The sequence below is a fragment of the Vulpes lagopus genome, chromosome 19 (genome assembly GCF_018345385.1).
Source record: "Vulpes lagopus strain Blue_001 chromosome 19, ASM1834538v1, whole genome shotgun sequence".
In the NCBI taxonomy this organism is placed as follows: domain Eukaryota; kingdom Metazoa; phylum Chordata; class Mammalia; order Carnivora; family Canidae; genus Vulpes; species Vulpes lagopus.
The window spans coordinates 11,916,757-11,944,316 of record NC_054842.1 but is presented as its reverse complement, the minus strand read 5'-3'; the positions used below and the strand labels follow the sequence as shown (position 1 = coordinate 11,944,316).

General features: G+C 54.0%; 1 protein-coding gene across 4 annotated transcripts in view; it reads right to left on the bottom strand.

Annotated features, from left to right (window-relative positions):
* VIPR1 (vasoactive intestinal peptide receptor 1) overlaps positions 1 to 21,553 on the bottom strand; it is a 32,771-nt gene extending 11,218 nt beyond the window's left edge. Inside the window, exons 1-3 of one of the 4 annotated variants that reach the window (XM_041734477.1) lie at positions 21,409 to 21,553; positions 9,319 to 9,430; positions 4,772 to 4,879 (exon numbers count right to left, since the gene is read on the bottom strand). In XM_041734477.1, coding sequence (XP_041590411.1) covers positions 4,772 to 4,879; positions 9,319 to 9,379 — 169 coding nt within the window. In that variant the 5' untranslated portion in view covers positions 9,380 to 9,430; positions 21,409 to 21,553. Of the gene's footprint in view, positions 1 to 4,771; positions 4,880 to 9,318; positions 9,431 to 20,163; positions 20,412 to 20,450; positions 20,801 to 20,844; positions 21,377 to 21,408 lie in introns of those variants that run through there. The other 3 variants (XM_041734474.1, XM_041734475.1, XM_041734476.1) reach the window with 3 other exon arrangements.
* Between the last annotated feature and the right edge of the window lie 6,007 nt (positions 21,554 to 27,560).

Here is a 27,560-nt window from a genome sequence, read left to right as displayed (position 1 = left end):
CCGACGGGCCTGCTTTCCCCCCACATCTGGTGTGGCTCAGATGTGCTGCTGGAGAGGCACCACAGGTGAGGCAGGGAGTGGGGTAGGGGGACACCTGATAAGGGTGTGGGTCTGAAATCCTCATAAATGGAGAAGCAGGGAGTCCTGGCAGGAACCCACCCAGGCAAAGGCATGTGTGAGGGGGATCAAGGAGCACAGCGCGGCAGGATCTTGGGGCTGAACTTCGCTGGGCCTGGGGCTCCGGGGCAGTGGCAGCTTCCACTGTCCTTGGAAGCCCAAAGCTGTAGGAAAGGGACAAGATGGCTAAGGGGGCATGTGACATGAGGGCTGCCCACTCTCTAGCCCAGGGAAGGGGTAGAGGAGAAAATCAGGGAGGAAGAGAAGATCCCCTTCCCTCTACCCCAGGACTCACTAGAGAGGCGCCTGGGTCCGAGTCCAGGAGAAAGCTGGCTTGCTGGGGTGGGAGGGAGGCAGACAGGGGAGGAGAAGGAAGGGGATGTAAGGAGCAGGAGAGAGGAGGGCAAGAGGAGGAGGTAAAGGGTTGGAGGAAGAGGGAGAGCACAGTAGTGAAGGAGATGAGGTGAGGGGATGAGGAATTGCAGAGAAAGATGGGTCCTAAGGTCTCTGCCCTGCAGCGCCTTCCTTACCAGCACCACAGCCATATTGTCACTGGTGTCACCATCATCCCACCATCACGTGAGCACTGCCACCAGCATCACTGTCACCACCAGCACCAGTATCATCACTGTGACCAGCATCACCACCACCAGTGCCATCACGGTCACCACAACCACTGTTGTCACCATCACTGGCATTGTCACTGTCACAAGCACCAGCAGCAGTGACATTGCCATCATCACCTCCATCACCATGACAAGTTTGGAGAACCTTCGCACGTTGATCCCGTCCAGAGCGCTCGAGGCCCAGGATCTTACTGGATCCCCTCAACCCTCTGGTGCGGAAGGGAATCCCACTTCATACTTGAGAAGCCAGGCTCTGAGGGGCCAAGGCCACATGGAGAGATGTGGCTACGGCAGGTGTGATCCCCAGAGCCTTCCCAGGTAACCTTGGCCCTGTCTGCACTGGGGGGACCTGAGGACTTGTTTCGGGGGTCCAGGTGCAGAGCTGTAAGAGGGGTCGAGCTGTCCTGAGAGCTATTAAATGTATGTGCATTTAATATTTCTAAACTTGGCTTGGAATTCACTGGACCTGGTGATTCGCTGCCTGCTATTTCTGGAAATCCTCCTGGCTACCATTGAAAAGAGGTTCTTAGCATCCTACTTGATGGCCGAGGAATTGAGGGACAGCTAAGGGGTCAGGGGACAGCCAGGGAAGGGTAGCTGGGCCTGGGTCTCTTTCCACTGCAAGGTCCTGGAGCAAGCAGGAGAGCTTCCTGACTTGGCAACCCTTTCGAAGAAGGCCTCCCGTGTATACTGGCCTGGGAACCAGCACAGCTTTTGTGTGTTGAGGGGAATTTGGAGGGTGAGAGGTAAACGCTAGGGCCTTTAACCCCACAGTCTCCCAGTCTCATGCTACAAGAGGCTCCCACTGCAAGAGAAGTCCTCACTCAGCCCCCTAGCTCCCCCCACTGCCCTCTGAGCTGGGTAGGCTTTGACCAAGCCCTCAGTAAGCCTCAGGCCTGCCTCAGCCCCAGATCTAAGGAGCTCACCGTGGGCCCCTCCCAGGATCCGATTCTTGTGTGGACTTCCCTCACCAGCCTGGGGCAAGTAGAAAAAGGCCAAATCAGCCAACTTTGAGGCTGGGACATGAATGCCTCATGTTTTGAGCTCTCCACTTGCCAGAAGAACCAGGGCTTGGTGAGGCCAGGCCCATGACATAGCAGGCACCTGGTACCATCATGAATTAGGTGACCCCTCAGCATCTGCACAGCTGTTTTACATGCCTTCTGCAGGGACAGGGGGCAGCAGATGTTACTGTGTTCAAGCTAGCCATTAGGAGTCATGATTAGTTCCACTAAAAGAGGGGGATGCCAAGGCTGAGAGAGGTTGGGTGACTTGTCTATGGTCACACAGGAAGGAAGCAGCAGGCTTGGGATACAGACCCGGGTTAGCCTGACTCCACATCTTTCTGGGCTTCCAGGGTAGTTGAAGGGGCACCCTGGCCTCTGAAACCCTGGCTGCCCCAGATATTGGGGGAAGGTAGCAGATAGTGGGTCATCTTCTGGGCTGGGTGGTCTTTCCGAAGAACACTAGGACTGTGGCCCAGGTCTCAAAGGGAAATGTTCTTGAGAACATCTCAAGGGTGGCCACCGTGAGACCACAAGAAGCAGTCCAAAGTCTCTCTCCAGCCTGGGCCTAGGAACTAGCACAGCTTTCGTGGGAATATGGAGGGCGGGAGAGAAAGGCTAGGCCCTTTAATCCCACAATCTCCCAGTCTCATGTTCCTCCCAAAACAGCCATCCTAGTTTTCACTCTTAAAAAAAAAAATGTCTTTTCAAATATTTAAAGGTAAAAACACCACAGATGAAAGATACGCAGACCACGCCTCAAAAGACTAGGCTCCAACGGACACTTTGGTGCCTGGATGAGCAGTCCCTTGCCTGGCCAGCACCCCTCCCCCGGCCCTGGGAGAGGACTTCTGTCAAATGCTCTTTGTCCTCTTTGGGTGTCTTCAGCTTTCCCTGTAGAACTACATCCCTTCCAGCCCTTCCAGGGAGGACATTCTTTCTCCAGTCCTGTTACCCAAAGAGGCAAGAGTTGGGGTTGGCATTATCCTGACGCTACACCTGCCTTACTCACAAACCTCCCTCTTTGGAGCGCAAGGTCACCAGTTTACACCTTCTTCCCAGGAAAACATACCCTCTTTCCCTTACATTTTCTCCTAACCTACTCTTCTATTTTTGTCCATCATTTTCAGAGGCTAAGGCCACCAAGTACAGCCATGCAGGTTGTTCACTGCACAAGGGCATCTGGCTCATAAATGGTGGGAGCTGCAATCTACCTCATATCCAACTTGTCATTAGGTGGGTTCTGGTGAGAGAGGCTGACTCTGCCTGAGGAAGGGCTGCCTTTTTCTCATCTGCACAAAGGCACCATGTGGGCCCCTGTGAGGCTGGCAGCCTCGGGGTTAGCCAGATGGTGGGCTGCCATCCAGGTTCTTAAGTGAAAGGGCTGCCTTGACAATTCCAGCAGGGACAGAAGGAAAAGCCGTCAGGAGGAATGCAATTAGCAGAGTGTCAGGGAGGAACACGAGTAGCAGGCACTTCCAGGGATCCGAGAGAAGGCTGGTTGCCAGGCTCTGCTGATTGGACACGTGAGAGCTGCTGGAGGAGTTCATCGCCTACCTGCCCAGGTGCCGGGATCCCCTGGAGAGCGGGGCTAGGTGGGAGCCGGCCTGAGATCCAGCACATCTCTGACTGCTCTCAGACCCCTTAGGGAGGGCACCGACATCTCTCCCTCACTGGAGAGGGGTCACTACACTGAGCACTGGGGGGCAAAACCAGCCTGCTCCAAAGAGTTTCTGTGGTCCACCTCCTGTCCCCATTTTACAGAGAAACAGGTTCAGAGAGGGAAAGGCCACCTGGAGTAAGAGATACCCAAGAGTCTTTCTGCTGGGCCTCTGAATTCTTATCTCTGTTCAGCTCCTCTTAATCCTCTCCCCTCTAGACTTGCTCCTCCCTCAGGTCCAACCCAGTCTAGACCTGCTCCTCCCTTAGTCTTTGATGAGTCTTCCAGCTCATCAAACCTAGACCTGAGGGGGGGATACGCTGGATCCCTCCCTCTCTGCCACGAGCCCCCCACCCGCTTCATAGGCAAGTTTCCCACTTGGCTCCTCTGTCAAGCTCTAAGTCCAAACCATTACCACTTTGCACCTGCCTTGTGATTAGGGCTTCCCATCGCACCCCCAGAATCCTTTCTTTTCATGGAAATTTGAAATTATCAGTTAAAAACCTAAACCTAAATTGAACTGTGTCAGTCCCTGGCTTAATGCCCCCAGTGGTTTCTCAGTGAATTCAGGAAAAAGTTCAAGCCCTCAGTCCCTGGGGCCAGCATGGTCTCTGCCGCCTGTCCCTCCCCCTCGGCAAGCCGGCCGTCCGTGGACACCTGCCTTAGTGTTGTGCCTCACCCCTTCTCCCTCCCAGCACTCCTTACTATCTATGACATGTGTTTGGTTTTCGTGCTAAATGTCTTCAACCGGAGCATTAGGTCCCTGCAGGCAGATAGCACGGCTGTTTAAACGCTCCCCGCACTGTGTTTGTCTAGCCCGTGCCTGTCATCCTAGTAGATGTTTAATAAACATTCGCTGAATGAAAGAATGGCTGGATATATGCTGGAAGTTTCCTTAGTTAGTCGATAGCAAGAAAGCCCAGTTCCTAAAGAGGCTCCTCCTTTTCCTTTCTGCCTTCTATGAGAACATTCATTGAAGCAGAATGTGACATGGTGTGTAAGCAAACCCCAAAAGGTCATTGGCTCTAGGCAGTGCAAGGCAGTCATGACCAGTCCAGGATAACAGGAACACAGGAGCCTTAACATAGTCAGGCATCTGCCAGTCAATCAGTTATCAATCGCTGAACAAATATTTAGTGAACCCTTCCCAAGTGCTTATCTTTTATGTGAAGAGCTAATGAAATCCCGAGAATCCTTCAAAGATCTAGTGCCAGCACATCTTCTTCCAGGAAGCCCCCCACTGACTGCTCAAGCCCCTTTGACCACTGTCCTTCGCCTTCTCACTTCCTGGACAGGTAAGTACCCACTCCAGCTGGCACCACCTTTGCTGCCTCAGCTTCTTTGTCTCAACCCAGGGCTCTTACCTCGAATTGGTGAAAAGAAGTTAAAGATAAGGGGGCAGGCCAAGACGACCACCTGGCCTGGAGGGGTGGCTGGCCAGCAGGTGAGGTTGTCCCACATCTTGCTACAGCCTGAGGGGTGAAGGGGGAGAACACATAGGTCAGTATGGTCACCAGGTTCTGCCAGGTTCCTCCAGCTTTGGGGCTTGAGCCCATAGGCACCCATTCCTCTTCCTCCTTGAGGGTCCCACCTAGAGGGACCTCCAGTCTGAGAGGCGGTGGGACCACCCTGCCCAGGCTGTAAAGGGCCTCTCCTGACAGGCAGTGGGGAGGAGGAGGCGCAACTACAGCTCCATGGTCCTCAGTGAGGGATGGAGCTCTCCCTGAGTGTGTTCTGAACAGTGGTGGGGGTATTTTCCTGCTGCAGATAGATTGAGGGTCTCACCCAGCATTTGATGGGCAGGTGCCAGGGAGGCCAGGCAGACATCCAGCAAGGTGCAGCACAATAATGAATTCTGTAGTACTCTGTAAGACTTTCAAATGAGCCACTGGGCATTTGTGTAGGGGAGAATCTTTTGTAATGACCACAGCCTAGACTCTTACTCTGTTTTGCATATAAACATAAGGCACTTACTGTACAGGTTTAACATGTGTGGCATTTTCCAGAAATGCAACTGAGTAAAGGGAGGGAAGACTGTGCTTCATTGGATGTTGAATATTATTAAGGGTTGTTCAAGGTTTTGAAAAATCAAAAGCACTCACAGCAATGCTGGCTGTGAATCTGAGGCAGGGAAGCAACCACCGTATAGATCAACCTATCTGTCGCCTTTCCAGAATTTACAACCTTCAGACTAGGTCTTCTTATCTGTTAGTGTGATCATGCCTGAATATGTGTACATAGTATCTTATTATAAATCACTTTCCTTTTTATTTTTCTTTTACAACCAGAACTTCATTTTTAAAAAAATGAATGCACATGTCCCGAATTTCACTTAGTAGTACAGGAGACATTAGAAAATATTTGTTATAAAAGGAGGTGTAGGGTTTGATGGGGGTAATGGGTGTATTGGGACTCAGCTAGTTCTGGAGGAATCTTCAGAAAATTAAAAAGCAACTCATAGCCCCCAACTCAGTCAAATGGTGACTTGTGCTGTGGGGTGGTGATGTTTAGGAGGTGAGTACAGAGAAGACTCTGTCCTCCAGGCGGTGTTTTCCACCATGTACCTATTAGCCCCAAGGGCTGGCTAGTGAAGGCTGCACGGTGGGGTCCCGAGGAGTCTGCTTTAATTGGCGGATGTATGATTTTGCCAGTTCAGGGCCTGGGGGCCCCTGAGGGACTAGGACTCCTCTGGATCCCCTTCCCTGGGGGAGATTTAATTGTTTCTTTTCCACCCTGCCAGTCTCATAGACTTTTCTCAGGAAACCCAACCCCTGAGCCAAAGCCAGTGCCAGCTGGGCCCTGCCCAGCCCAACCCAGTCCGAAGGTTCATAAGTTCTCAAGAAGGGGGCCTGGGAAGAGGAGATGAAAGGATGTTCCCACTTGGGGAAGAGCCCTGGGACTCTGAGCACTGAATTGGGCTTGGCAGTGGGGAGGGGATACCTTCTGGGGTTGCAGTAGCCAGGTGGACCAGGGGCTCAGGGCTGAGAGCACCTAGGTCTGCAGGGCTTGGCCAGGCATAGCCTCCCTTTCTTGGGGGCCCCAGCCACTGCTGTCCACTCTGTCTTGAGGCTTCTCTGGCTCCCAGTCCCTCCTCCACTCCTGTGCCAGCCTCTCTGGGGGCCGTGGAGGGGTCCATCAGGCCAGGAAAATCCTGCTAGCCATTCAAGACCCTTTTAATATCAGCAATACTTACATGGCCTTTGTATGTGGGAGGCACTGTTCTACCCTCTTTGAATAAATAACTTATTTAACCCTCCCATTTTACAGATGAGTTACTGAGGCATGGAGCAATTAGATAACTACCCCAAGGTCACATCACTGGTGAGTGGTGTAGCAGGTTCACACATTCATACATACACTCCCTCTCCAGCAAACCTCTTGCACTCCTCCTGTTCTGAAGGGCTCGATGCCAATTTCTTGGGGGAATTTTGCTTGGCTGGATTCTGTTTAGCTCTCTAACGATGCTGGGCACACCTTGTTTTGTAGGCCAGTTATTGTGTCTGGGTCCTCGCCAGACTTTGAGCTCTCTGGATCTCTCTGCAGCATGGCTAGAGAGCAGATTCGGGGCCGGGTCCCTGGCCCTGAGCTCAGCTTTGCTAGAAGCTGCATGGGGAGAGGGAGACTGGACACTGCCCTTCAGGAGGCTGCACTTGGCCTCACAGAATCTCAACACCACCAGGACAGGGTTGTGAACTGTGCTGGGGCACGGGCCAGCAGACATGGCAGGGGAGCCAGGGAAGAAAGGCCACTGGGGGCTTGTGGTCAGGGAGGCTTCCTGCAGGAGGCAGCAGGTTCAGGAAGTTGAGAAGGGAGTGACAGGACGCGAAAATGCTAGTGATCTGGAGAGTCTGTTGTCCTGACTTGGGCCTTGGGAGTATTCTCTGTGTGCAGGTCCCAGAGAGGCCACCCAGGCCCACAGAGATGCAGGGCCCCACCTGGCTGTGTGTGCCCACTGGGGACTGACACCTCAACAAGAAAGAGAGCCTGGAGACAGGGGTGGGAAGTGGTGAGGCAGGGTGGGGGCTTCTGCTGTGCCATTTTGTGGACCTGCATGCACTGATAGACATACAGACATGCACCCCCAGACACAAAGAACCACAGACATACATGCAAATACACATACATGTATGCTCACTTGGACATGGAAAGACTAGAAAACACAAACAAAGATGCAGAGAGACACATGCAACTCATAGACATACATGCATAGACGGGAGTGGCCATACCACAGGGGTTCACATGTATACACACACATGTATACGCAAACCAGCACACAGAGCCACATATCCAGATGTATCCAGGCTTACAGAGACACATGCCCCTGACACATGAAGATGCTCAGAGTCAGACATGGAGCCTTACGCATCCCAGAGGCACAGGCAGTTCCAGACAGACATGGGCCAAGAGCACACGTCCACACATCTGGATATGCACGAACATGCACAGAGCCCCACGCAAGGTCACAGGCCGACTCACTGCCCACAGACTCATATTTGCCCTCCTCTGGATCCCAGGCCGTCTTCCTCGTGACAGGATGTTGACACCCAACAGGTGCCCTGTGCCAGCAATGACTTCACTGGGATCACGAGGGTGGCTTGCCCTCAGGCCCTAGGAGGCACTGCAGTGGGGCCTAAATTCTGGGGTCTGGGCCTCTCTGAGCTGCCTGCAGTCCCAGATCCTACTGTTGGGGTCTGCTGAGGCTGGTCTGCAGTGGCTCCTGCCTCCCTGCCCTGGAGGGTGGGGTGGGTGGGGTGCATAAGCAGTAGGTGGTCTGGCCATCCCTCACTCAGGTCTTGGTCTTAAGGCCCTGGGAGACGGGGTCCTGTCCTCCCTCAAGAGTTGGGGGAGGTAAAGGCCATCTGTGAAGCTACACTTACTCACTTGTGGTGCGGGAGGCAGAGATTCTGGGCACCAGGGCCAAGAAGGAGGGATCCAGGAGGGGTTGCATAACTGTCAGCCTCAAGGAGGTGACAGGAGACTGGGGAGCCTGGGAGATGTAAAGATGTTCCCTACTCCTGAGCAAGGCTGTTACATAACTTCCAGTTTGGCCTTGGGGAGGTGACCTGGTAAGGAGGCCCAGAGCAGGCACAGCCACCCAGCTGCTACAGCCCTTCTACACCTCAGTGAGCCTGGGGCTCCAAACACAACCCTGCTCCCCATGGGCGGTCTGCCTGGGCACCTCCCACCTTCCCAGCCTCTCTGCTTCCCCATGTCCTGCCTGCTCCTCAGAATCTGGCTCAAGGGTACTTTTCAAAGGAAGGTCTCTGTAATTCCTCCCATTCCTTTCCTGGGGGGCTATGTCAAGTGTGGGGCACCCGGGGTGGGGAAGTGGAGAGTAGAGAGTGCTGTCCATCATCTGATGGGAGGGCTCCTCAGCCCGAGGGTGCCCCCCACCCTGGCATCTTCCTTCACACCACCAGGCTGGAGCTCTCCCACACCCCCTCAGGACGACAAGCAGGGCCCCCACCTGCTCAGCCTCTAAGTTTGACGGTGACTTGTCTCATCAGCTGGACAATAAATGAGCTGATGGTTCATCTGGCCTGCGGAAGGTGGGTTGGGTTGGGGAGGGAAATGTGTGTGCCCAGGAGCCAGTGTGTGTGTGTGTGTGTTGGCATCTCTGGATTGGGAGGAAGGAGCAGGGCCTCCGCACCCCCAACTTAGTGTATCCTCCTTGGCTAACAGCAGGGAGCTCCCAGGCCTGGGGCAGGTGATAGGATCAGGCCTGCTGGGACTTCCTGCCTCCACCAGGTCCCCCAGCTTCTCCCAGCATCCTCTCCTCGCCCCCAGCAGCTCTGTGGTGCCATCCCCACCTGACATGTGTGGGAGAAGTGTGCCTGGATCTGGGCTCACGATGTGATGAGAAGCAGGGCTCCCTGGGTGTCTGCGGCCTTCTCTTCCTGCGGGGCCTCACCTGCTGTGTTATTCTCCAGCTGTGCCTCCTCCAGGCACTTCTTGTGCTGCTCCTCAATCATCCGCAGATGGTAACATTCCTCCTCCCACTGCAGGTTGGTCGCCTGGCCGCCCTGGGGGACAGAGACAGGGAGGGGCCCCATCATCCTTCATCCTCATCAGCAGTCTACCTCTCATCCACAGACTCCAGAAGCATGAGACCAACAAGGCCTAGCCTTTTGACTGACTCAAGTTCCAGATGGAACCCCAATCCCAGCTGCAGACTAAAACCCGATCCTGACCTGGATCGGACCCAGAACTCTTATCCACTGTCCCCACAGCCGGGTCCTGTCCCCCTTGAGGGCCCTGCCATGGCTTCCTGGTGGCACAAATACCATAGCTGTAACAGCTGTGTCTTTCTGCGGGTGGCACTATGGAACTGCTCTGGACAAAGGTTCGAGGGCCTCTCCGTAGAGTCCAGAGCTGGCCCTCTGGACTCTGCCACCCTGCACCTGAGGTTGGGAGTCCTTGGTCCGTGCTTCAGTCTCTGTGGACGAGTGGGGTCCAGCTGGTGGTTATGGTTCTGGGGCGCTGGTCCCTGGAGGTAGGCCTGGGAGGAATCCAGGAGGCTGGCTGCATCTTTTAGCATCTGTCCCTGTTCTGGGAGCCTGTACCCAGTCTCCTGGGACACCAGGCTGGGAGGGGGACACTGGCCCTCCTTGCCCAGACCTCATCTGTCTTCTTCTGAGCTATTCAAGTTATATCAGATCTAATGAAGGAGGGGAGGTTTCAGGAAGTAAGAGAGGCCCCTCTAGCATGGCTTGCCATCCCACCACACCTCCTCTGCCCCCTGGGAGGTGGGGAGAAAGGATGGGAAAGCCTAAGCCTCTTGCCTCCCCTTTCCTGCACCCTGGCTAGGGATCAGGGATGGGACTGGACCTGCGTTCTGGCGTGGGGGGTGGGTGGACATTGGCATTGGGGCCAACATTGACTAGGGGTGATGGCTGCCCAGGGACAGGCAGAAAAACACAGGTCTTTGGAACCACTGGGTGAGCAGGGCAGGTGAAGGCCTCCATGGAGGAATCACTGAGCTGGTAGGAACTTCTGCGGTTCTCTCTGGCTTTGGGGAAGTGGCTACCATCCCTGGGCAACCACATATCAGTTTCTTCCTCTCTGCTCAGGGAAGAGAATGCCACAGTCCCCAACAGGGCTGTTGGAGAAAGTTCAGCAAGGCAGCTCCAGAATCAGAGACTTACAATGTCTCGTCCAACCTGTCCCTCCTGCCCTGGGACAAGGTCCTGCCTCAAATGGGCTTTAAGCACCTCCCCTTCTGACTCAAGGTCTTGTTGCAGTGGGGCTAGGGAGGAAAGCGTTTCCTTCCTTCTGGCCTGGTACCAAGGGTGTGACTTTAACCATTGTTCTAAGTAAGGTGACCCCACAGAGGGATAAGCATCCCAGGTGCCAGGGAGCTCTCGATTGTTAGAGAGGAAGGGGGTCCAAGCAAAAATTGACAACTCCATGCTCAGGAGGCTGCATAGCTGAGTCCCTTCCACTCAACACTGTCACTCCTTGTGGAGGTCTTGGTGCAGCCTCATTGTCACAAAGGTCATCAATGTCTCACTTTCGAAAAATATGCCGTTAAGCACCACAGCTGGCCTGGCCCAGGTGCAGGGGAAGGCCTCGTTGTCCAGGATGCCTCTCAGACTCTCCAGCACTCAGACCTCACTTACCCATGTGTCAGGGCCTGGAAGCCCTACAGTGAACCTAGATTCCATCTTGAGCCATTAACTTTATCAGCCAATGGGGGTAAAGATGTGAGCTGGTAAGTCATTTAAAACTTGGCATATGGGGGCAGCCTGGGTGGCTCAGCAGTTTAGTGCCACCTTCGGCCCAGGGCGTGACCCTGGAGACCCGGGATCGAGTCTCACATTGGGCTCCCTGCATGGAGCCTGCTTCTCCCTCTGCCTGTGTCTCTGCCTCTCTCTCTCTCTCTCTCTCTCTCTCTGTGTGTGTGTGTCTCATGAATAAATAAATAAAATCTTAAAAAAAAACTTGGCTTATGGAAAGTAACAGATCTCTTATGGAGCAGGATATGGTCATTTGTATAACTGTTTAAAAGAAAATACATGAGACTTGAAGGAAACGTCCTGTGGTCCGTCCCTTTCTGGGGTCACGTGTTTCCCGTCTTGCCAAAAAGCATTACTCAGACCGAAACACTCAAGATGCTCTGTCCTAAGTGATCTGTGGTTGGCTTGTGCTGCTCAGGCATGGAAAGAGAGGTGGCCAAAGGACCCCAGAGGTCGCCTCTGGAAGAAGGATCTGGGGATGGCTTGTGTCTCACCATTGGTCTATCTTGCTTTTCTGGGGCATGCTTCCCCCCAAAGTGCCTTCCCAGCCCTGTTGCCCTCCGGCAACATGGCTACTTTCTGGCACCTTCCCAGCCTCACCTGTGTCTTCTGCCCATTCTCCCCTCCCTGCCCCCTCAACAGGAACACAGGGTGGATGGTAGTAAACATCTCTTGTTGCTGCTTTCTACCATCCTTTACCTTCCTCTGGTGCCATGTCCTCATCCCTACCTTCGTAACCACCTCCTTCTGATAAACCATCCTCTAAGAGATCACCATGTGATCAGACTTGAGTCCATCAGAGCATTCCTGGCCCTAGTGCCTGGCGCATGGCCCAAGTCAGGGTGCTCAGATCCAGCAGGCTCATTTCTGGGACTTTGGATTAAGCAATTAGACAGGTAGATTTTGTCTTTCCCACTAGATTGGAAACCTCAAAGGGTGCAGGGGTTAGAACTACTGCCACCATCTTGCTACTTCTTGTGTTGTTGTGGAACACTACAACAAAAGCTACACAGGTAAAGGCTGAAGCAAGAGATGGAGAAAAACTGGGTCCTCTTGACATCATCTGAGTCCCTGGATACAGCCATGCCTGAAAGTAGGCCTGTTTCCAGCAACATGAATCAATGTCTTTCTTTATTGCTTAAGTCAGTTGAGTTTTTTTTATCCCTATAACCTAAAAAGTCCAGACTTGTGCTCTGAGGACAGGATAACGGATGCCCTCATTTGCTGCATCCTCCTTTTTTTTTTTTTTTTTTTTTTTTTGAGAGAGATCGTGTAAGTTGGGAGGAAAGGAAGGCAGGGGGCAGGGGCAGAGAGAGAGAGAATCTCACAAGCAGGCTCCATGCCCAAGGTAGAGCCAACACACGGTTTGATCCCACAATCCCGAGATCACAACCCTAGCTGAAATCAAGAGTTGGACACTTAACCAACTGAAGCATCTAGACACCCTTTTGCTGGGTCCTCTTAAGCCAGAGCTGTGGCCATGCTGTTGGCCAAGAGATAATCCTTTTTCAATTACCAAGAGCATCATAGGGTTCATAGAAGCTTCAGCCTGCCACTCTATGATGCTGGAAGGCTATTGGGTCAACTACTCTAGCCAACTCTGCCCGTCCCATCCAGCAGTACAGCCACAAAGCCTTTCCTGAGAGACAGTTCGCAGGGGAGGGACAGGAAACCCTGGGGTAATCTGGCAGCGTGGGCTGTCTCTGAATAAAGTGAGGGTAGTTTGGAAGATGAGTTCTGTCTTCACTCTGGCTTAGCTGAGTGCTAGACTCCATTTGCAAAAGGGTAGAGGAAGGAGACACCCAAAGAAAGACCTGAGGTCCCCTAGAAAATGCACATTCCTAGATGGGACCTACATCTCTGACCACTAGTCTGGATTGCATCAGTCCCTCTCCATGGCCTCGCCTTGGGCCATCTGGTCTACCACTGCCCTTTGGGGGCCAGGGCCAGGGCAGCTCCCTGTAGCCCTTATCACTGAGGAATTTAGTCAGACTTTGAACTTCCTCTTTCACTTATTTCACTATACTAAACATCCTCATTATCCCTCTGGACTCCAGACACATTAAGTTTGAAAATTCCCAGCCAAATATAGCTTAGCCTATTGATTCCAGGAAAGGGTTCCAGGGTGAGAGATAGCTGAGGTATGGGCTTCCTAGAGAATGGGTGCTGGAGGTGGGTTTCTGAAGAGGTGTAAATTTGACCATTGGAGGGAATAAAAACATTCCAGAAAGTAGGAGTAGTGTGTACAGAAGCATGGAGGTTTGAGAATGCCTAATACACCCAAAGTTGCAAATACATGGTGTGGCTGCTGCAAGGGATCCTGAGGCATTGGGAGACAAGTTGTGGGATACAGGCAGGGGCCAGGCCTCTTCAGTTCCTGCCTGGACCAGTGTACTAGCTTTCAGTCCCACCACCTGCAACCCAAGGCCCCCAGCGCCTAGGAGTCAAAGCCCACACTTCAAAACTGGCATTCAAGGCCCTCCCTCTTTCTACCACTGCCTACACTTCCTGACTTGTCTCCTGATGCCCCACATGGAGAGGAAGAAAGCAGGGCTTTCTCTCAAGCCCTCCCCAACTCCCCTGCTGGGCTGAGCTCCAAGGGAGCTGAAAGTCACCCAACCTTGTGGGTGGGTTGAGGTAGGAGTTTCAGGCCAGACTGAGCCCCCGGCACCTTCTCTTTCGCAGGAGTTCCTGAGCCCAGAAGAGGAGGCTCAGGCAAGAGTGAGGATGTCTGTAGCTTCCCTTCCTCCTGGGTCTGCTTATGTCCCCTGCCATGGTACTGGCTGGGTGTGGGAGGTGACAAACTGGGAGTTGGAGGAGAAACCTCAGTCTGTGGTTGGGGGCACAGATGAATCAAGTCTCAATAATTATGCTGGCTTACCTGGGTGCCCTCTTCTCTATCCTCACTGTGAGGGGCTTGGGTCCCTACTTTCTCCTCCATGTGTGTGGGGGGTCCATGAGATCTGGGATAGGGTGCAGATGCTGGAAGTTGTGGCTGTAGATGCTAGGGGCTCTGAGTAATGGGGGGGTAACTCAGGTTTTGTGGGTGCCATATGTACCCCTCCAGGGAAGCTTGAACTCCACAGTTACTGACCTGTAATTAGAACCCCCAGGCTCATTCAGGGCCAGAGAACTGTGGCAGAAGCCAAGGGAGACAGAAGCTTGTGACCCTCTGAGGGGTAGCTGGTTTCTGAGAGGGGTCTAAAATGCAGCAAGCTGGATTAGGTGAAACAGAAGAAAGAACTTCCTGCCTGCAAATGACCAAGCCCTGGGAGCCAGTGTAAATTATTTGTCCACTTTTTTTTTTTTTTTTTTTTTTTAAAGATTTTACTTATTTATGAGAGACAGAGAGAGAAAGAGAAAGGCAGAGACACAGGCAGAGGGAGAAGCAGGTTCTCTGTGGGGAGCTTGATGTGGACTTGATCCCAGGACCCGGGATCATGACCTGAGCCAAAAACAGATGCTCAACCACTGAGCCATCCAGGTGGCCCAATGATTTGTGCTTCAGAGGCTTGTCTAGGAGGGCCCGACCCCCCCACCAGGGATGGCTGGGAGGGGCAGGGGAATGGGAAATAAAGATCAGGGGTGGTCCCATTTACCACTCCCCCATCACCAGCTCATACTCCCTGATTTATTTAAGCCTCCTCCCCCCATTGAAATAATGGGGCAACAAAGAATCACAAGGGGAAACTGAGGACCCAGAGAGACAGCAGTGTAGTCAAAGGCACACAGGACCCCAATCCAGTTTCCCTTCATTCTGGCTTTTGTATTTGAGTTGGTAAGGAGATGCAGAGGGTATAGTTGGGGGAGCAGGAGGAGGCGAGGGCAGTGGGGAGGAGGTGCGGGCACAGGAAGGGGAGGTAAATCACAGAAGCCACAGGAAAGAGGAGAAACCTGCTCCTAGCTTTGTGGAGGGCACTCTAAGAAGTTGCAATAAAGCCTCATCCTACTGGGAAGGGGCACAAGGGAGATGGATGGGGGGACAGGAATGTGGAATAGCTTGTTCTGGGTGGTGGCTACATAGGTGTACACTTGTGTGATAATTCCCTGAGCTGTCACTTCAGATGTGTCCATTTTACAAATTTAAAAATGTCTCTGAAGCCCTGGGGCAGCCTGCAGTGTGCTATGGTTGCTTTGGAAGAAGTAACCCCTCTCGGTGAGGTGGCAATGCCTAGCCACAGGTTCCAGAATCAGACTGCCTGCCAGTTCCTGGCTGGGTGATCTTGGGCAAGTCTTCCCATCTCATCTATAAAATGGGGTCAATGTCAGCACCATCTACTTCCAGGGCTGTGGCCAGGGTCATATGTAAAGGACAGGGGACAGCCAGGAAAGGTTAGTGGTTGTTGCCAGAGGCCCAGCCAGCCTCTCATGCCAGGCTAGCCTCACCACAGCCTGGATGCACTGCAGGACACCAGGCAGTCTGAAGGTCCCACTGGCTGCCACACGGCAGCTGTGACCACTGAAGGGGAGGTCTTGAGTCAGGCATTCCCTCACCCCCTTCTGCAGTCTGATTTCTTCCCTCTCCCTATTTTTACACCCTTTTGCCAATAGTCTGAGGCCTCCCCTTTCTGAATATCCAAATTTTGCCAACTACACCTCTTCCCAGGATAGGCTGAAGTCTAGGTGGTATGTGGGGGGGTGGGTAGGGGTAAGACAAGGAGACATGGGGATGCAGGTTTGGGCTTGGGGCAAGAAAGAACTTTCCACAGTTCAGGGTGGTCCCAGGACAAGGGCTCTCATTATTAGAATACAAGCAAAGATATTCAGTCTGGGGTTAAACCTGACCCAATCGAAGGGCCCTTCTTGTGAGGTGTACTTAGGGAAATGAAGCCTCTCAGGGATTCTTTGTAGAGGATCACTATTGCAAAGACCAGTAAAGCAGGAACAGCATGGGCTCTGGTTTAAATCCTCTGCTTCTGGCACCGGGGTGGCTCAGTAGGTTAGGCGGCTGCCTTTGACTCAGGTCATGATCTCGGGGTCTTGGGATTAAGCCCCTTGTCAGGATCTCAGCTCAGCGGGGAGCTTAGTTCTCCCTCTCTGTCTGCCCCTCCTCCCCCGTTTGTGCTCTCTGTCTCTCAAAGTAAATAAATACATAAATAATCTATAAAAAAAAAAATCCTCTTCCTCTTGAAAGCCATGCTGGGCACCCTGGGGAAAAAGGACTCAGTTTACACACACGGTGTCCAGGGGACGATGTTGGTGTTGGGGCCACCTACAGAGGGCTGAGTGCAAGCACAGGCAGCCACAAGGCTGTGAGTCTTCCATACAGAGTCAGTTGGTGACCTCTTCCCCTCTTCTGGTGACTGACTGTGCCGGAAGAACTTGTTTTTCAGATAGCAGGAGGCACTTCCTGAGAGATATGGACCCTCACATCATTAGCCACATGAAAGCGGGGTGCAGATAAAGACTGGGGCCTGGCCAGCTAAGGGCTCGATGTTCACCCACCTATCAGTTCGCTATACAGGCTCATCACAACACAGGCAAGGATCCTTGCAATCAGACTCAAACTCCTAATAATATCACCACTCAGCATGGAATGCTTGACTAAATGCTGTTTGGGGATATTTGAACAGAAGATAATAGGAATGCCTGTTCATTTTGTTAGGTGTGGTGGTAGTATCATAGTGACAGAAGAAAAAATGTCCTTTGGTTTTAGAAATGCATCTTAAAATAATTTGTGGTGCAAGGTCATAATGTCTATAATTTATGTTAAAATAGTTCAGCCAAAAGTGGAAATGATGCAAATATTAATTGTTTAGGTCACTAGTTGTCAGACATAGGGATTAGGAGGGGATGAGCACTAGAAATTCCTATACTGCCATTTTGCTGACATCACTCCAAGGACTGGGTATTTCCATGCTCTTTATATTATTCTCTCTCTCTTTTTTATATGTTTGAGAAGTTTCACAATAAAAGTTAATTAAAAAAAATCCATAATGTGGAGAGATGAAACTGTGTTTCTTTTGCTTCTGAAATACGTCTAAGTTATATGAAAAGCTTGGCATGTATTATACATTGGGAATTCCAACTGGGGAGGGCAGAGTGTAGGAGGCTGAGTAGCAAAAGCAAGGGAGAAAGGTACAGGGCTTTATCTAATCTTTGTTCCAACATCCATGGCCAGAGGGACCACAATGAGGGGTCCCTCCAAGTGACAGGCTTGGCATAAGTTGTTTTGCCACCATGTGAGGAGGCCTCTTGCCTACCTCCCAGCCCTCCCCGAGATGACCCATCAACTACCTGGGCCTGGAGCTTTACCGCCACACTGCCCGGCTACCTCATGAAGACACCCCTGTCCCCAGGAATCCTGACTGGGGATCAAGAGAAGAAATGGCCAATCGCAGTTCTCACAGCACTTTGTCCTCCCTCAAGTCTCACTGAAGTCCTGATTGGATGACCAAGCCCCTTTCACAGAGTCCTGAGGCTCAGGGGGAAGACTGTGCCCCACTCCCAGGATGGAGCTGATCTCCAGCCTGGCCCTCTCGTCCCATTTCTTGCACACGGGGTCCTACCATCCCTTTTGTGATGAGGACACTGAGGCCCTTCCACAGAGATCAAACATGTTCTCAAGGTCAACTGGTCATTGCCATGGAGGAGGGTGAGAATCAGGTCTCATGTGCTCCAGAAACATCAGGGAAGGCTGAGACTCAGGGCATCAGGATAGGGAGGTCACTCTTCCAGCATGGTCCCCCAGGAGCCCTGGTTGGCCTGTGGTTGTCACTCTGCTCAAGGAGGAGGCCTGAGCCCACTGTAGCCATATTTCTTAAAGCCGACAAAGTGGTCTGCTGGGGGCCAAAAGGGCCTGGCCAGCAGTGGACAGCCTCCAGAGAGCCTGAAAGCAGATGACCAGGGCAGGATGCCTATGGCAGACTAAGCCCTTCGGGGAGCAGGTGTCCAGCAACCTGCCTCAGAAAGGAGTTAGGAGGGCAGCCCGGGTGGCTCAGCAGTTTAGCATCACCTTCAGCCCAGGGCCTGATCCTGGAGAGCCAGGATCAATTCCCACGTCGGGCTCCCTGCATGGAGCCTGCTTCTCCCTCTGCCTGTGTCTCCGCCTCTCTCTCTCTGTATGTGTGTATGTGTGTCTCTCATAAATAAATAAATAAATAAATAAATAAATAAATAAATAAATAAATAAAATCTTTTAAAAAAAGAAAGGAATTAGGAGAAGCCAAACTTTCTCCAACTCATGGGCCATCCCAGCTTCTGGGGGTAGGGGAAGCTGAGGGCGTCCTTCTGGGATCAGGCCCACTGGTTCTGCCAACAGAGGCTCTTTTATAATCTGCTGAAAGGTTGGCCCATTTGGCCAAACTCTTTAGAGCACTGTCCTGCTTCCCCCAGGGAGCCTCCCCTGATTGCTCCTCTCAGCAACCCTTGCCTGGGAGGCCCCACCCTACTCCCCTCTGGGTTCTTCCTCCTAGGCCACAGGCTCTGTTTTCCCTAACCAGCCTAAGAATCTTCCCAGAGCAGGACCTGGGTCTCCTCCTCCTCTGACACCCCTCCCTCTGTCCCTGGGGCTGGGCTTCGCCCTGAGCAGTTCTGCTACCAGCGAGGAGCCCCTGTGCCTGCTGTCCAGGCGGTAGGGGCAGTGGAAGGCCTGACAGGTGGCCTTGGGCAGACTTCCTCTTCTGAGACACTAGAAGTTTTCTTTCCTTTTTTTGCTTCCCTGTTCAGAGATTTCCCCTTCCCTGACTGAGGTCAGGGCACCATAAACAGGAATGATAAGGCCAGGGGCCTTTACACTGAACTTTGCAGCTGCCGTTTTATGACTCTGATAACATCAGCCCCCTTAACCCTGAGTCTCGCTGGACTGGGATTGCCTGGTGTTCAGTGTGGGAGCAAGTGGTGGCTGGTGGGGAGGAGGGAAAAGTGGAGGAGGATGTGGGGACTCCTTCATTACAGGCTGCCCTGACCCAGTCCTGGGTGAGTCCCTTCTCTCCCGCTGCAGGTGCAGCCCTGCTGTAGGCTTCGGGCTACAGCAAAGATGACAGACCTCAGCCCTTGATCCTGTGGGATGATCAGAAGAGCCCGGGCTGAGGGGTGGGTAGGGCAGAGAGTGGAGTCAGGGAGGGAAGGGCTGAGTGGGCTGTAGCAATCAGGGAAGGCTTTCTGGAAGTGATGCAGTAGGGTATTAAATGAATAAAATGTGGAAAGTACAGGGGAGGGTAGGCATTGGAGGAGCCAGGCTTAGACTGCCTTGGGAGGTGGGGGACAGATGTGGCTGAGCAGGAAGGGAGGCCCTGCTGAAATCACCCTGCCCCAGGGCTGAGAAACCTCCAAGGCTGGAGAATGGTGTACCCGCAGTGATCCCAAGAACCCTGGATCATCCAAGGAGAATTTGAATGGTCAGAGCCCAGTTGGGAAAACCAGAGGGCTGTGGGTAAGGCCTGGAAGCTCCATGACACTGAGGTGCCAGAGCTGTGGAGCTGTGGCTTCAGGGCCAGAACCAAGAGAGGCTTTGAGTGCTCAGGAGGTGGGTCTCAGGCCTCTCAATGGGAGCAGGGAGGCTCCCACCAATTCTTTTTAAGTTCTGCTCCCAGGACAGGCAATGAGCTTCTTGTCCCCAGGATTTACAAGACATGGTCTAGATGGAAACACAGAGATTCCTGCTTTGGTGGAGGTGATGGCAAGAGAGATAATCATGGGATAGAAGAGACTAGGTGATCAATATACTCTACTCACCCACCAGCCAACCCTGAGCTGGTGTCAGGCCTGGGACCCACTGGGTTTCAGGCTCTAAGTAGCAACCCCAGATTCCTCAAGTCCCAAGAGGGAGAGAGAGAAAATCTAGTTCAGTTCAGGTCTGATTAGTGGGGGTCAGCTGTCTTTTAGACTTATTTTGCCCATCTGCAAAATGGGTGGACTCAGTGAATCTTGAGGTCTTCCCTGATCTCAGAGGGAGATGATCCACGCATCTCCTGCCTGAACCAGCATCCGCCCTGGAGGTGAGCCACCCACAGCCATCCACGAGGGCACATCCACACAAGGGGCTCACCTGCACACATGCATCAAATGCTTATACACACCTACGTGGAGATGGAGATGAAGCAGAAGCGGGAGGCAGAGGACACCACTGCTTCTTGGCTGTGTGCACCTTGCTCAGCTTTCTCCAACCAAGCACATGTCTGGCCCTTCCTGAGAAACACCATCCTCAACCTCTCACTGCCCACCACCTTCCACCTTGGGCTCTGCTCAGTGGGAGGGCACAGGAAAGGCCTGCCCGGCAGCCCCTTACCCCCAAAGCCCCTTCCCAGCGCTGAGCGCGCTGCTGAGACGTCACTCCCACACGCAACACACAACGCCCCGCAGATACCTGCAGGCGGGCTCGGCACACAGCGACGACCCCCAGACTGCCGCCCACCGTCTACAGGCCTTGCGCTTCAGGCGGCCACAGTCTCCGACCCTGCACCCCGACCTCGCCGCCGCACGCCCACCGCGGCCGCTACCCTGGACGCGAGTTACGGAGCGCGCTCCCCGCCGGCGCCCCCGCCGCCGTCCCAGACCGCCGCTGCGGGCGGGCTCCCCGCCGCGCTGGGAGGGACCGGGAGCGACGGGCCCCCACCCCTCGGGCGCAGATCCGGCCCGAGGCCGGCCGGGAGGCGAGCCCGGCGCCCCGCGCCCCGCACAGACGTGCGCGCAGACGGCCCGGCAGCGCCGCCCCCATCCACCCGCGGCGCGGGGGCTCGGGCGGCTCGGCGGGCACTCACCGCGGGGCCCAGGGCGCAGGCGAGGGCGCTGGCCAGCACGCACAGCCAGCCGGCCGGCGGCGGGCTGCTCGGGCGCATGGTCCGCCCGACCCCGCGGCGGCGGCGGCGGCGGCGGCGGGAGCGGGAGGACGAGGCGGGCAGGCGGCGCGCGGCGCGGGGGACGGCGGAGAGCCCCGCGAGTGGCGCGGTCGCTGGGGCCCCGGCGCCCGGAGGAGCGGCTCGGAGCCGGAGGCGGGCCCCGGGGGCTCGTCTGACGGGCGGCGGGGCTAGCCAATGGGTCGGCAGGGGCGGGGCTGCCGCTCAGGTGTGGGGCGGGGCTGGGGGCTCTCCCGCCCGCGCGGAGTCCTGCGCTCGCTCCGCCGGCGCCCCCGCGCCCCGCCCCGGTGGCCAGGCACCTGCAAGCCTTCACCCCCTGGGCCTGCGCCCTCGGGAGTCTCGAGACCCCAGCCCGCCGCGTCCTTCCCGGCTCGGCTCACCCTGCGAGCGCCTGGATGCCGTCTCCCACTCCCACCCGCCCCCTCGGCCCCACCCCAGGACGCTCTCCACGTCCACCTCCAGAGCCACCTCCTCCAGGAAGCCTCCCTGCCAGCCTCTCCCTTTCGCATTTCCGCGCCTCGGAAGACCGGTGCAGGCGGGCGGGACTCCGAGACAGGACGTGTCGCTTCTTCCCGCCTCCCCCCCCCGCCCCGGCTGTGGGCTGCGGCCTGCGGCCTGCGGAAGGTCCCAGGGTGTAAGCGACCCCGAGGTGGGGCGCGTGGTTTGAGCCGTCTCCAGTCGCCCCAGCTCATCCCTTTCCCCCGAGAGGACTAGCGAGGACTAGCGAGGCGACACAAGGGCGCGAGCGAGGCCCGTCCCGGCTTCCTCGGTGCCACCCCAGCCCCGGCGACCTGGCAGGAGAGTGCGGCGTCGTGCCTTGGGGAGGACGGCACCGCCGCGCCCCCGCGCGTCTCAGCGCGGGCACCTCCCGAGGGAGGCTGGGCCGAAGTTCCAGCGCCCCCAAGCGGGGAGGGGAGGTCCGTCCCCGCGCTCGGGACCCGGCTGCACCGCCTCCCGCAAGCGGAGCGGGACGCTTCTTCCTGCTCCCGCCTTCCCTGCTTCACAGCCCGGGAAACCGCGGTGCAGAGAAAGGCCGGGACTCGGGCCCCTGCCTCGGGTGCCTCGCTCCCAAGCCTGGGCGGGTCGGCCGCTGGGTGACAACGGACCAGGCGGCCCGCACTGCGCGTGCTTAGGGAGCGATTTTATTCACCCGTAAAACCAGGCCACGTTTCAACGGGCGCCGCGCCTCGGAGGGCTTCCTGTAGGCCGGGAGCTGGGGGCCGCCTTGCCCTCTTTCCCAGGGCTCCGAGGGTGTGCTGGAGGCTGCAGGGGGCGGCGGCGGCAGGGCCAGGGTGGATAGTGGATGAATGTGATAAGGGGCTGGCCTGTGTCTGGGCGCCCAGCCGGCCGGGCTGCTTGACGGAGGTCTAACCCCAGGCGCTGGCTGACCAGCACGTGCGTCAGGGTTTCTTGCAGACCCACCTGGGCTTCCCTCCTTACCGCGCGGGAAACCGGGGCCACTGACTTTCTGGGGTGGAACGAATTATGGGGAGTCAGGGAAAAGCCTGAAGGGGATGAGCTCCCAGCCCCTCCTCAATTTAGGCTTATTTGTGGTGCTAGCATTTGCTTCTTCCTTCTCTCCTTCTCTCCCTCCCTCCCTTGCACATTTATTGATAGTTTGCTGTGTGCCAGGCTCTGTGCTGTGCGCTGGGGCAGGGAAGTGGATAAGAAGGCGGGACCTCTTGAGGGTGGAGGACCTGGAGAGCTATTGTACTCCCTATAATTTCCATCTCCTTCCAGATGAGTCTGGACATAAACCCTTCCCCAGATAGGGGAACTGTGGAGATGCCTCTGCTCCTAACCTGGCCATTCTAGGGTTTGGACTCAACCCCTTAGCGGAGGATGGGTTTGAAGAATCTTTAGGCTTCTTAGCCATCTCTACTTCTGGGGACCAGGTTAGGCTCAGGAGCAAGGGGCCTTGCCTCCCTCGTGACCTGACAGAAAGAACTCCTTCTCAGGCCTCTGTTCTCCAGCAGGACAGTGGAATCGGTTCCCAGTTATGGGGAGTCACTTCTGCTGGCACAGTGTCCTAGGAGTCCTAGATGTGAATGGCAAATCCATGGGCTTTGGATGGATTTGCTCACTCTACACACACACACACACATACACACACCACCTAGCCAGCTGCAGGACACTGAAATCCCATCATTAAAGCTTGGCCTACTAAAGCTTCTTGGTCTACTGGAGTTCTGATCTCTCTGAGGACAGGAATCTTGGGTACTTGAGAGTACATAGAGAGGGGAGTGGTGAAGATTGGGAATTAGAAGGGAGCCAGACCCCATTTTGCCATCTGACACTCTGGCTGCTGGGAGAGGAGACACGGAATCTTAAGGCTCCCAGCCCAGAATGGGCTGCCTTTTCCCTTGCTCTGGAAGGTGGTCCACTTTTGCCGCACGGGCAAGCTAGAGCCAGTGTGGGTGACGGCAGGGCCTCTCCACCCTGTGGCAGTCCCTGGGCTCCCAGGAATGAAGCAGGTGACTAGGGAAGAACACTTTTCCTGCAGTTTCTTTGCAATGAAAATTACTCCTTTGTTCTTTCAGAATTGTTCCCCTGGGGGACCCACCCTTCCTTACAGATCAAAAGGCACAAAACAAATTCAGAAGTGAAAGAAGGAGCAGAAAAAGGAAAATAGCAAATACAAACAAAAACTTAAAGAATTCAGTGGAGGTTACTTTTGACCATGTCTTTATTAACATTTTGCATTTGTTCTGTGTTCTGAAACACAGGGTGGCAGGGTGGGGTTGGGGGGGTGAGGAGGTGGAGGACATCACCTGAGAGTCCTTGAGGGATCTTATGGCAAAGCCATCCTTTCACCTGTCTGCAGATCTGGGAGGGCTTTGGCAGGGGCTGGGGTGGGGGGTGGTGGTGGTGGTGGTGGCTGCGACACATATCAGAAGCCTAAAGTTGTGGGGTGGTAAAGTTGTGGGGTGGTGGCGGGGGAAGGGGACAGTCTACCTGAGGGTGTGAAAAGCAGGGACTTGGCTGGGTCTCTGTTCCCCATTGGGAGTTGGCCTTTGCCTCACCAGTCCAGGCTTGGGGAGGGGGCCACAGCCCCCCTCTGCTCCCTGCTCCCCCATGTCCTTTGACATTGATTCCTGATCTGAGATGTTCCTTCCTGGATGCCTGGAATCTGTCCCCTGTCTGTGGCCCAAACCCCAGAGCCTTCCCGGCTGCTGCCTGAAATCACAGGGGTGCAGAAGATGGGGGGAAAGAGAGAGAGAAGCAGTCACTTGCCATTCCCCCGTGACGACAGGCAAGGCAGGAAGAATCTGCAGTTACTCATTTGGAGCCTGCCTGGCTTCCTGGCTGCCTGCCTCATGCCTGCACTGGGTGCCACCCTTGCCTCCCCCAGTTCTTCCCCACGTCCCTGAGCAGTGTACTCACTGCTTCAAGGCTCCCAGCTCTGGGACTCACTCGTGGTGAGGTTCCACAGTAGAGTGGAAGGGCCCCTGGGGACCACTGTGTAGTTTTGGCCAGCATGGGAGGTGGGGGTAGGGCAGGCAGGGATCTGGCCTGGGAGTCACTGCTCCAGGATTCCCCTTCCAGAGCCATCCACATTGCTGTGTGAATACAGCCTCTCTAGGCTTCTGAGTTGCCCTTCTTTGGGGCTAGCTCTTCCTGGGAGAAGATGGATTTTCCCTCCAGGCTGTGTTTGATGGAGGGCAAGTGGGACCCAGGCAATATCCAGACAGGTATTTAAAGAAGCAACATTTCCTCCATCCTTTCCATGACAGCAGGCAGCAAATAGCATTCCTTTATCCTCTATGTGTCACCTACTTACACTGGTGCTGGCCAGTGATGGGTTCTACAGGTGTCTCAGTGGCTTGGCCATGGGCTGCCCCTCCAGGGGAGCTTAGCATTGCTTGGGTGGGATGCTGGGGGGAACTTCTGGTGGTGCTAGAGCGGCACCTAGGAAGAAAGCAAAGTTCGTGGGAGAACAGGTGATGTAGGGAGAATTTCCCTGACTTGACTGGTGGGGGAATGAAGCTCAGGAACCATTTCTGAAAAGGCCTGTACCATCCCTTGTGATGTAGGAAAGACATTAGTGTTTGGAGCTGACAGCCAAGAAAGAATTCTTGAGAGGTCTTTGGTGCAAAAAGGTGATTTTATTAAAGCAGGGGACAAGACCCATGGGCAGAAAGAGCTGTCCCAGCATTGTGAGGAGTGGTTCATTATATACTTTCAAGTTGGGAGGGGGTCAGGGATAGTGTAATTCTCTGAGGATTTTAGAAGCAATGTTATCAGGACTCTGAGGGGCTGGCTATTGTTGGGAAAAGGTCATTTATTACTGTTTAATAAAACCTTAGTCATGAGACCCTTCAGATGTGTAGGGGTGGGCCAAATGCTTGGCGGATGATTGCCAACATGTATCTTGGGGGATCGAGATAAAGGAAATTTCTTTTTTTTTTTTTTTAAGATTTTATTTATTTATTCATGAGAGACCCACAGAGAGAGGTAGAGACACAGGCAGATGGAGAAGCAGGCTCCCTGTGGGGAGCCTGATGCGGGACTCCATCCCAGAACCCCAGGATCATGACCTGAGCCAAAAGCAGACACTCAACCGCTGAGCCACCCAGGTGTCCTGAGATAAAAGAAATTCCTAAAGTAATTTCTCTATGTTAAAGTAGACTTACAGGATCCTGGAGGCGGGCGAGGATTGCCTGTTGCCTATTGCGATGTTGCAAAGTATTAACATTGAGGCATGTGAGTCCCTCGAAGAAGGTCACTCTTTCCTGTTGCAAGGACTTGTCAATGGGCTGTAGGGAGTAAGGACATTTAATAACTTTTCTTGGGCCTTTGTTTCGCACATCACCTTGGTCCTGGACGCCAGGATTTAGAGGGAAGGGAGGCAACGGTGCCAACTTCAGGTGTGTCAGTTCAGATCTTCCCGTGAGCAGACCTGAAGATGGAACTAAGTTTGTGGAAGTTTGTGGCATGGCAGGGGAGCCCCACGAAAGATATCAGAGGAGAGAGCAGGATCAAGGAGAGAGTCTGGCAACCTGCCAGTGAGCTTTAGGGCAAGGATGGCACAGAGGCCTTAGTGACTTCACTGTGCTCAGTCAATGGCTGCGAGCTGTCTGGGAAGGGCAGGGCCTCAGCTCAGAGGCTGTGATGCATCCTGAAAGTGCCACCTCGAGAGGCTCTCGGCTCACTGTGTTCCTCACAGCTGAATGGCAAGTTCTTTCTTGAGGGGAGGTCCAAATGGTGCATGTCCAAGCCTAGCACAGGGCGGAAACCAAGGCAATGGAAGATGAAGGGAGTGAGAGAGCCCCTGCTCCAGGAGACAGGAAGAGACTTAGGTCCTACCCTTGGGAGGAGCCCAGTCTGGGCACACAGAGGGATGGCTTGAGAAGGAACTCCTTCCTTCAGACTCCCAAGGCTCAGCTGAGTCCAGGTTATCAGCAGTCTATTATCATGCGACTCAGCATGCTGGTCATGGTGCAGTGATTCTGGGAGACTCTAGAAGTGAAGAACCTCTCCCCACCCTGGCCCTCCACCAGCACCCATTTGCTCTCTAACAGCAGCCACAGTCTCTTGGTCAAATGCTTACTGCAACATCACTGTGTGTGCGCGCATGTGAACGTGTCCATCTATAAGGGCGTGTGAGTATGTGTCCTTATGTGGGCACATGTGCTTCCAGCTGGCATGTCTGAGAGCAGGGCTTGGCCAGTGTGTGCTAGGAGATGGACTGCAGAGCAAGGTGCTGGGTAAGTAGGGGCAGAGAGGGGATAAGTGTCATAGAGGGTGCCCAGGAGCTCTGCCTTTCAGAGCTCCTTCCTGGGGCAGTGGACTCCCATAGGGGTTGGAGCCCTTCCACCCCAGGGACAGCTCAGACTAACCCCATAGGAGACCTAAATTTCCACTCACCTCCCCACTTCCCAGCCCTGTGTTCCTGTGAATCGGTGTGTAGCTGATCTTGGGCAGAGATTCTGGAAAGGGAAGATAATGTGGGTGGGACAAGACAGACATGGGGGTAAGTAACACAATCGATGTCATGAGAGAATAGTGAGTGTGTTAAAAATGTAAGGGTATCAACTGAAAAAAATATAGAGGTCTCTGTGTAACTCCTCAACAGCTAGAAGAAGGAAAAAAAAAAAAAGGAAAATTCTACCAATTCAATAAAAGACCATAGGTACAGAGGGATAGATTAGAGACAAGAATACATGGCAAATAAAAACACAGAATCAAAGATCAGAAATAATTGCAAACATTGATCACCATAGTCGATGTGAATGAAGGAGACTTTGTGATGGAAAATTTAAAAGAAATAGTTCATATTATTAGAATGTTCAGTCTATCAAGAAGATGTTTGGGATTATTACAGGAAAATTCTAACCCCTTAAGGAACAGATGATTTTTATGTAATCAAACTGCTTGAAGCAGGCAAAGAAGACAGACTGTATTCCAAGATATTTTATGAGGTATCATACTGCTGATATTAAAACAAGGCATGGGGAGCACCAGAGAAGAAGATGCTAATTCTGTTTTATAATTTTCTGGATATTAATAAATAAGTAATTTTATGAATTACGTTAATGCATCATTCGATTTCATGTTGAATGTTGAATTCACATTCCTACACCCACATAGAAGCAAAAATGGAGACAAGGGAGGCAAAC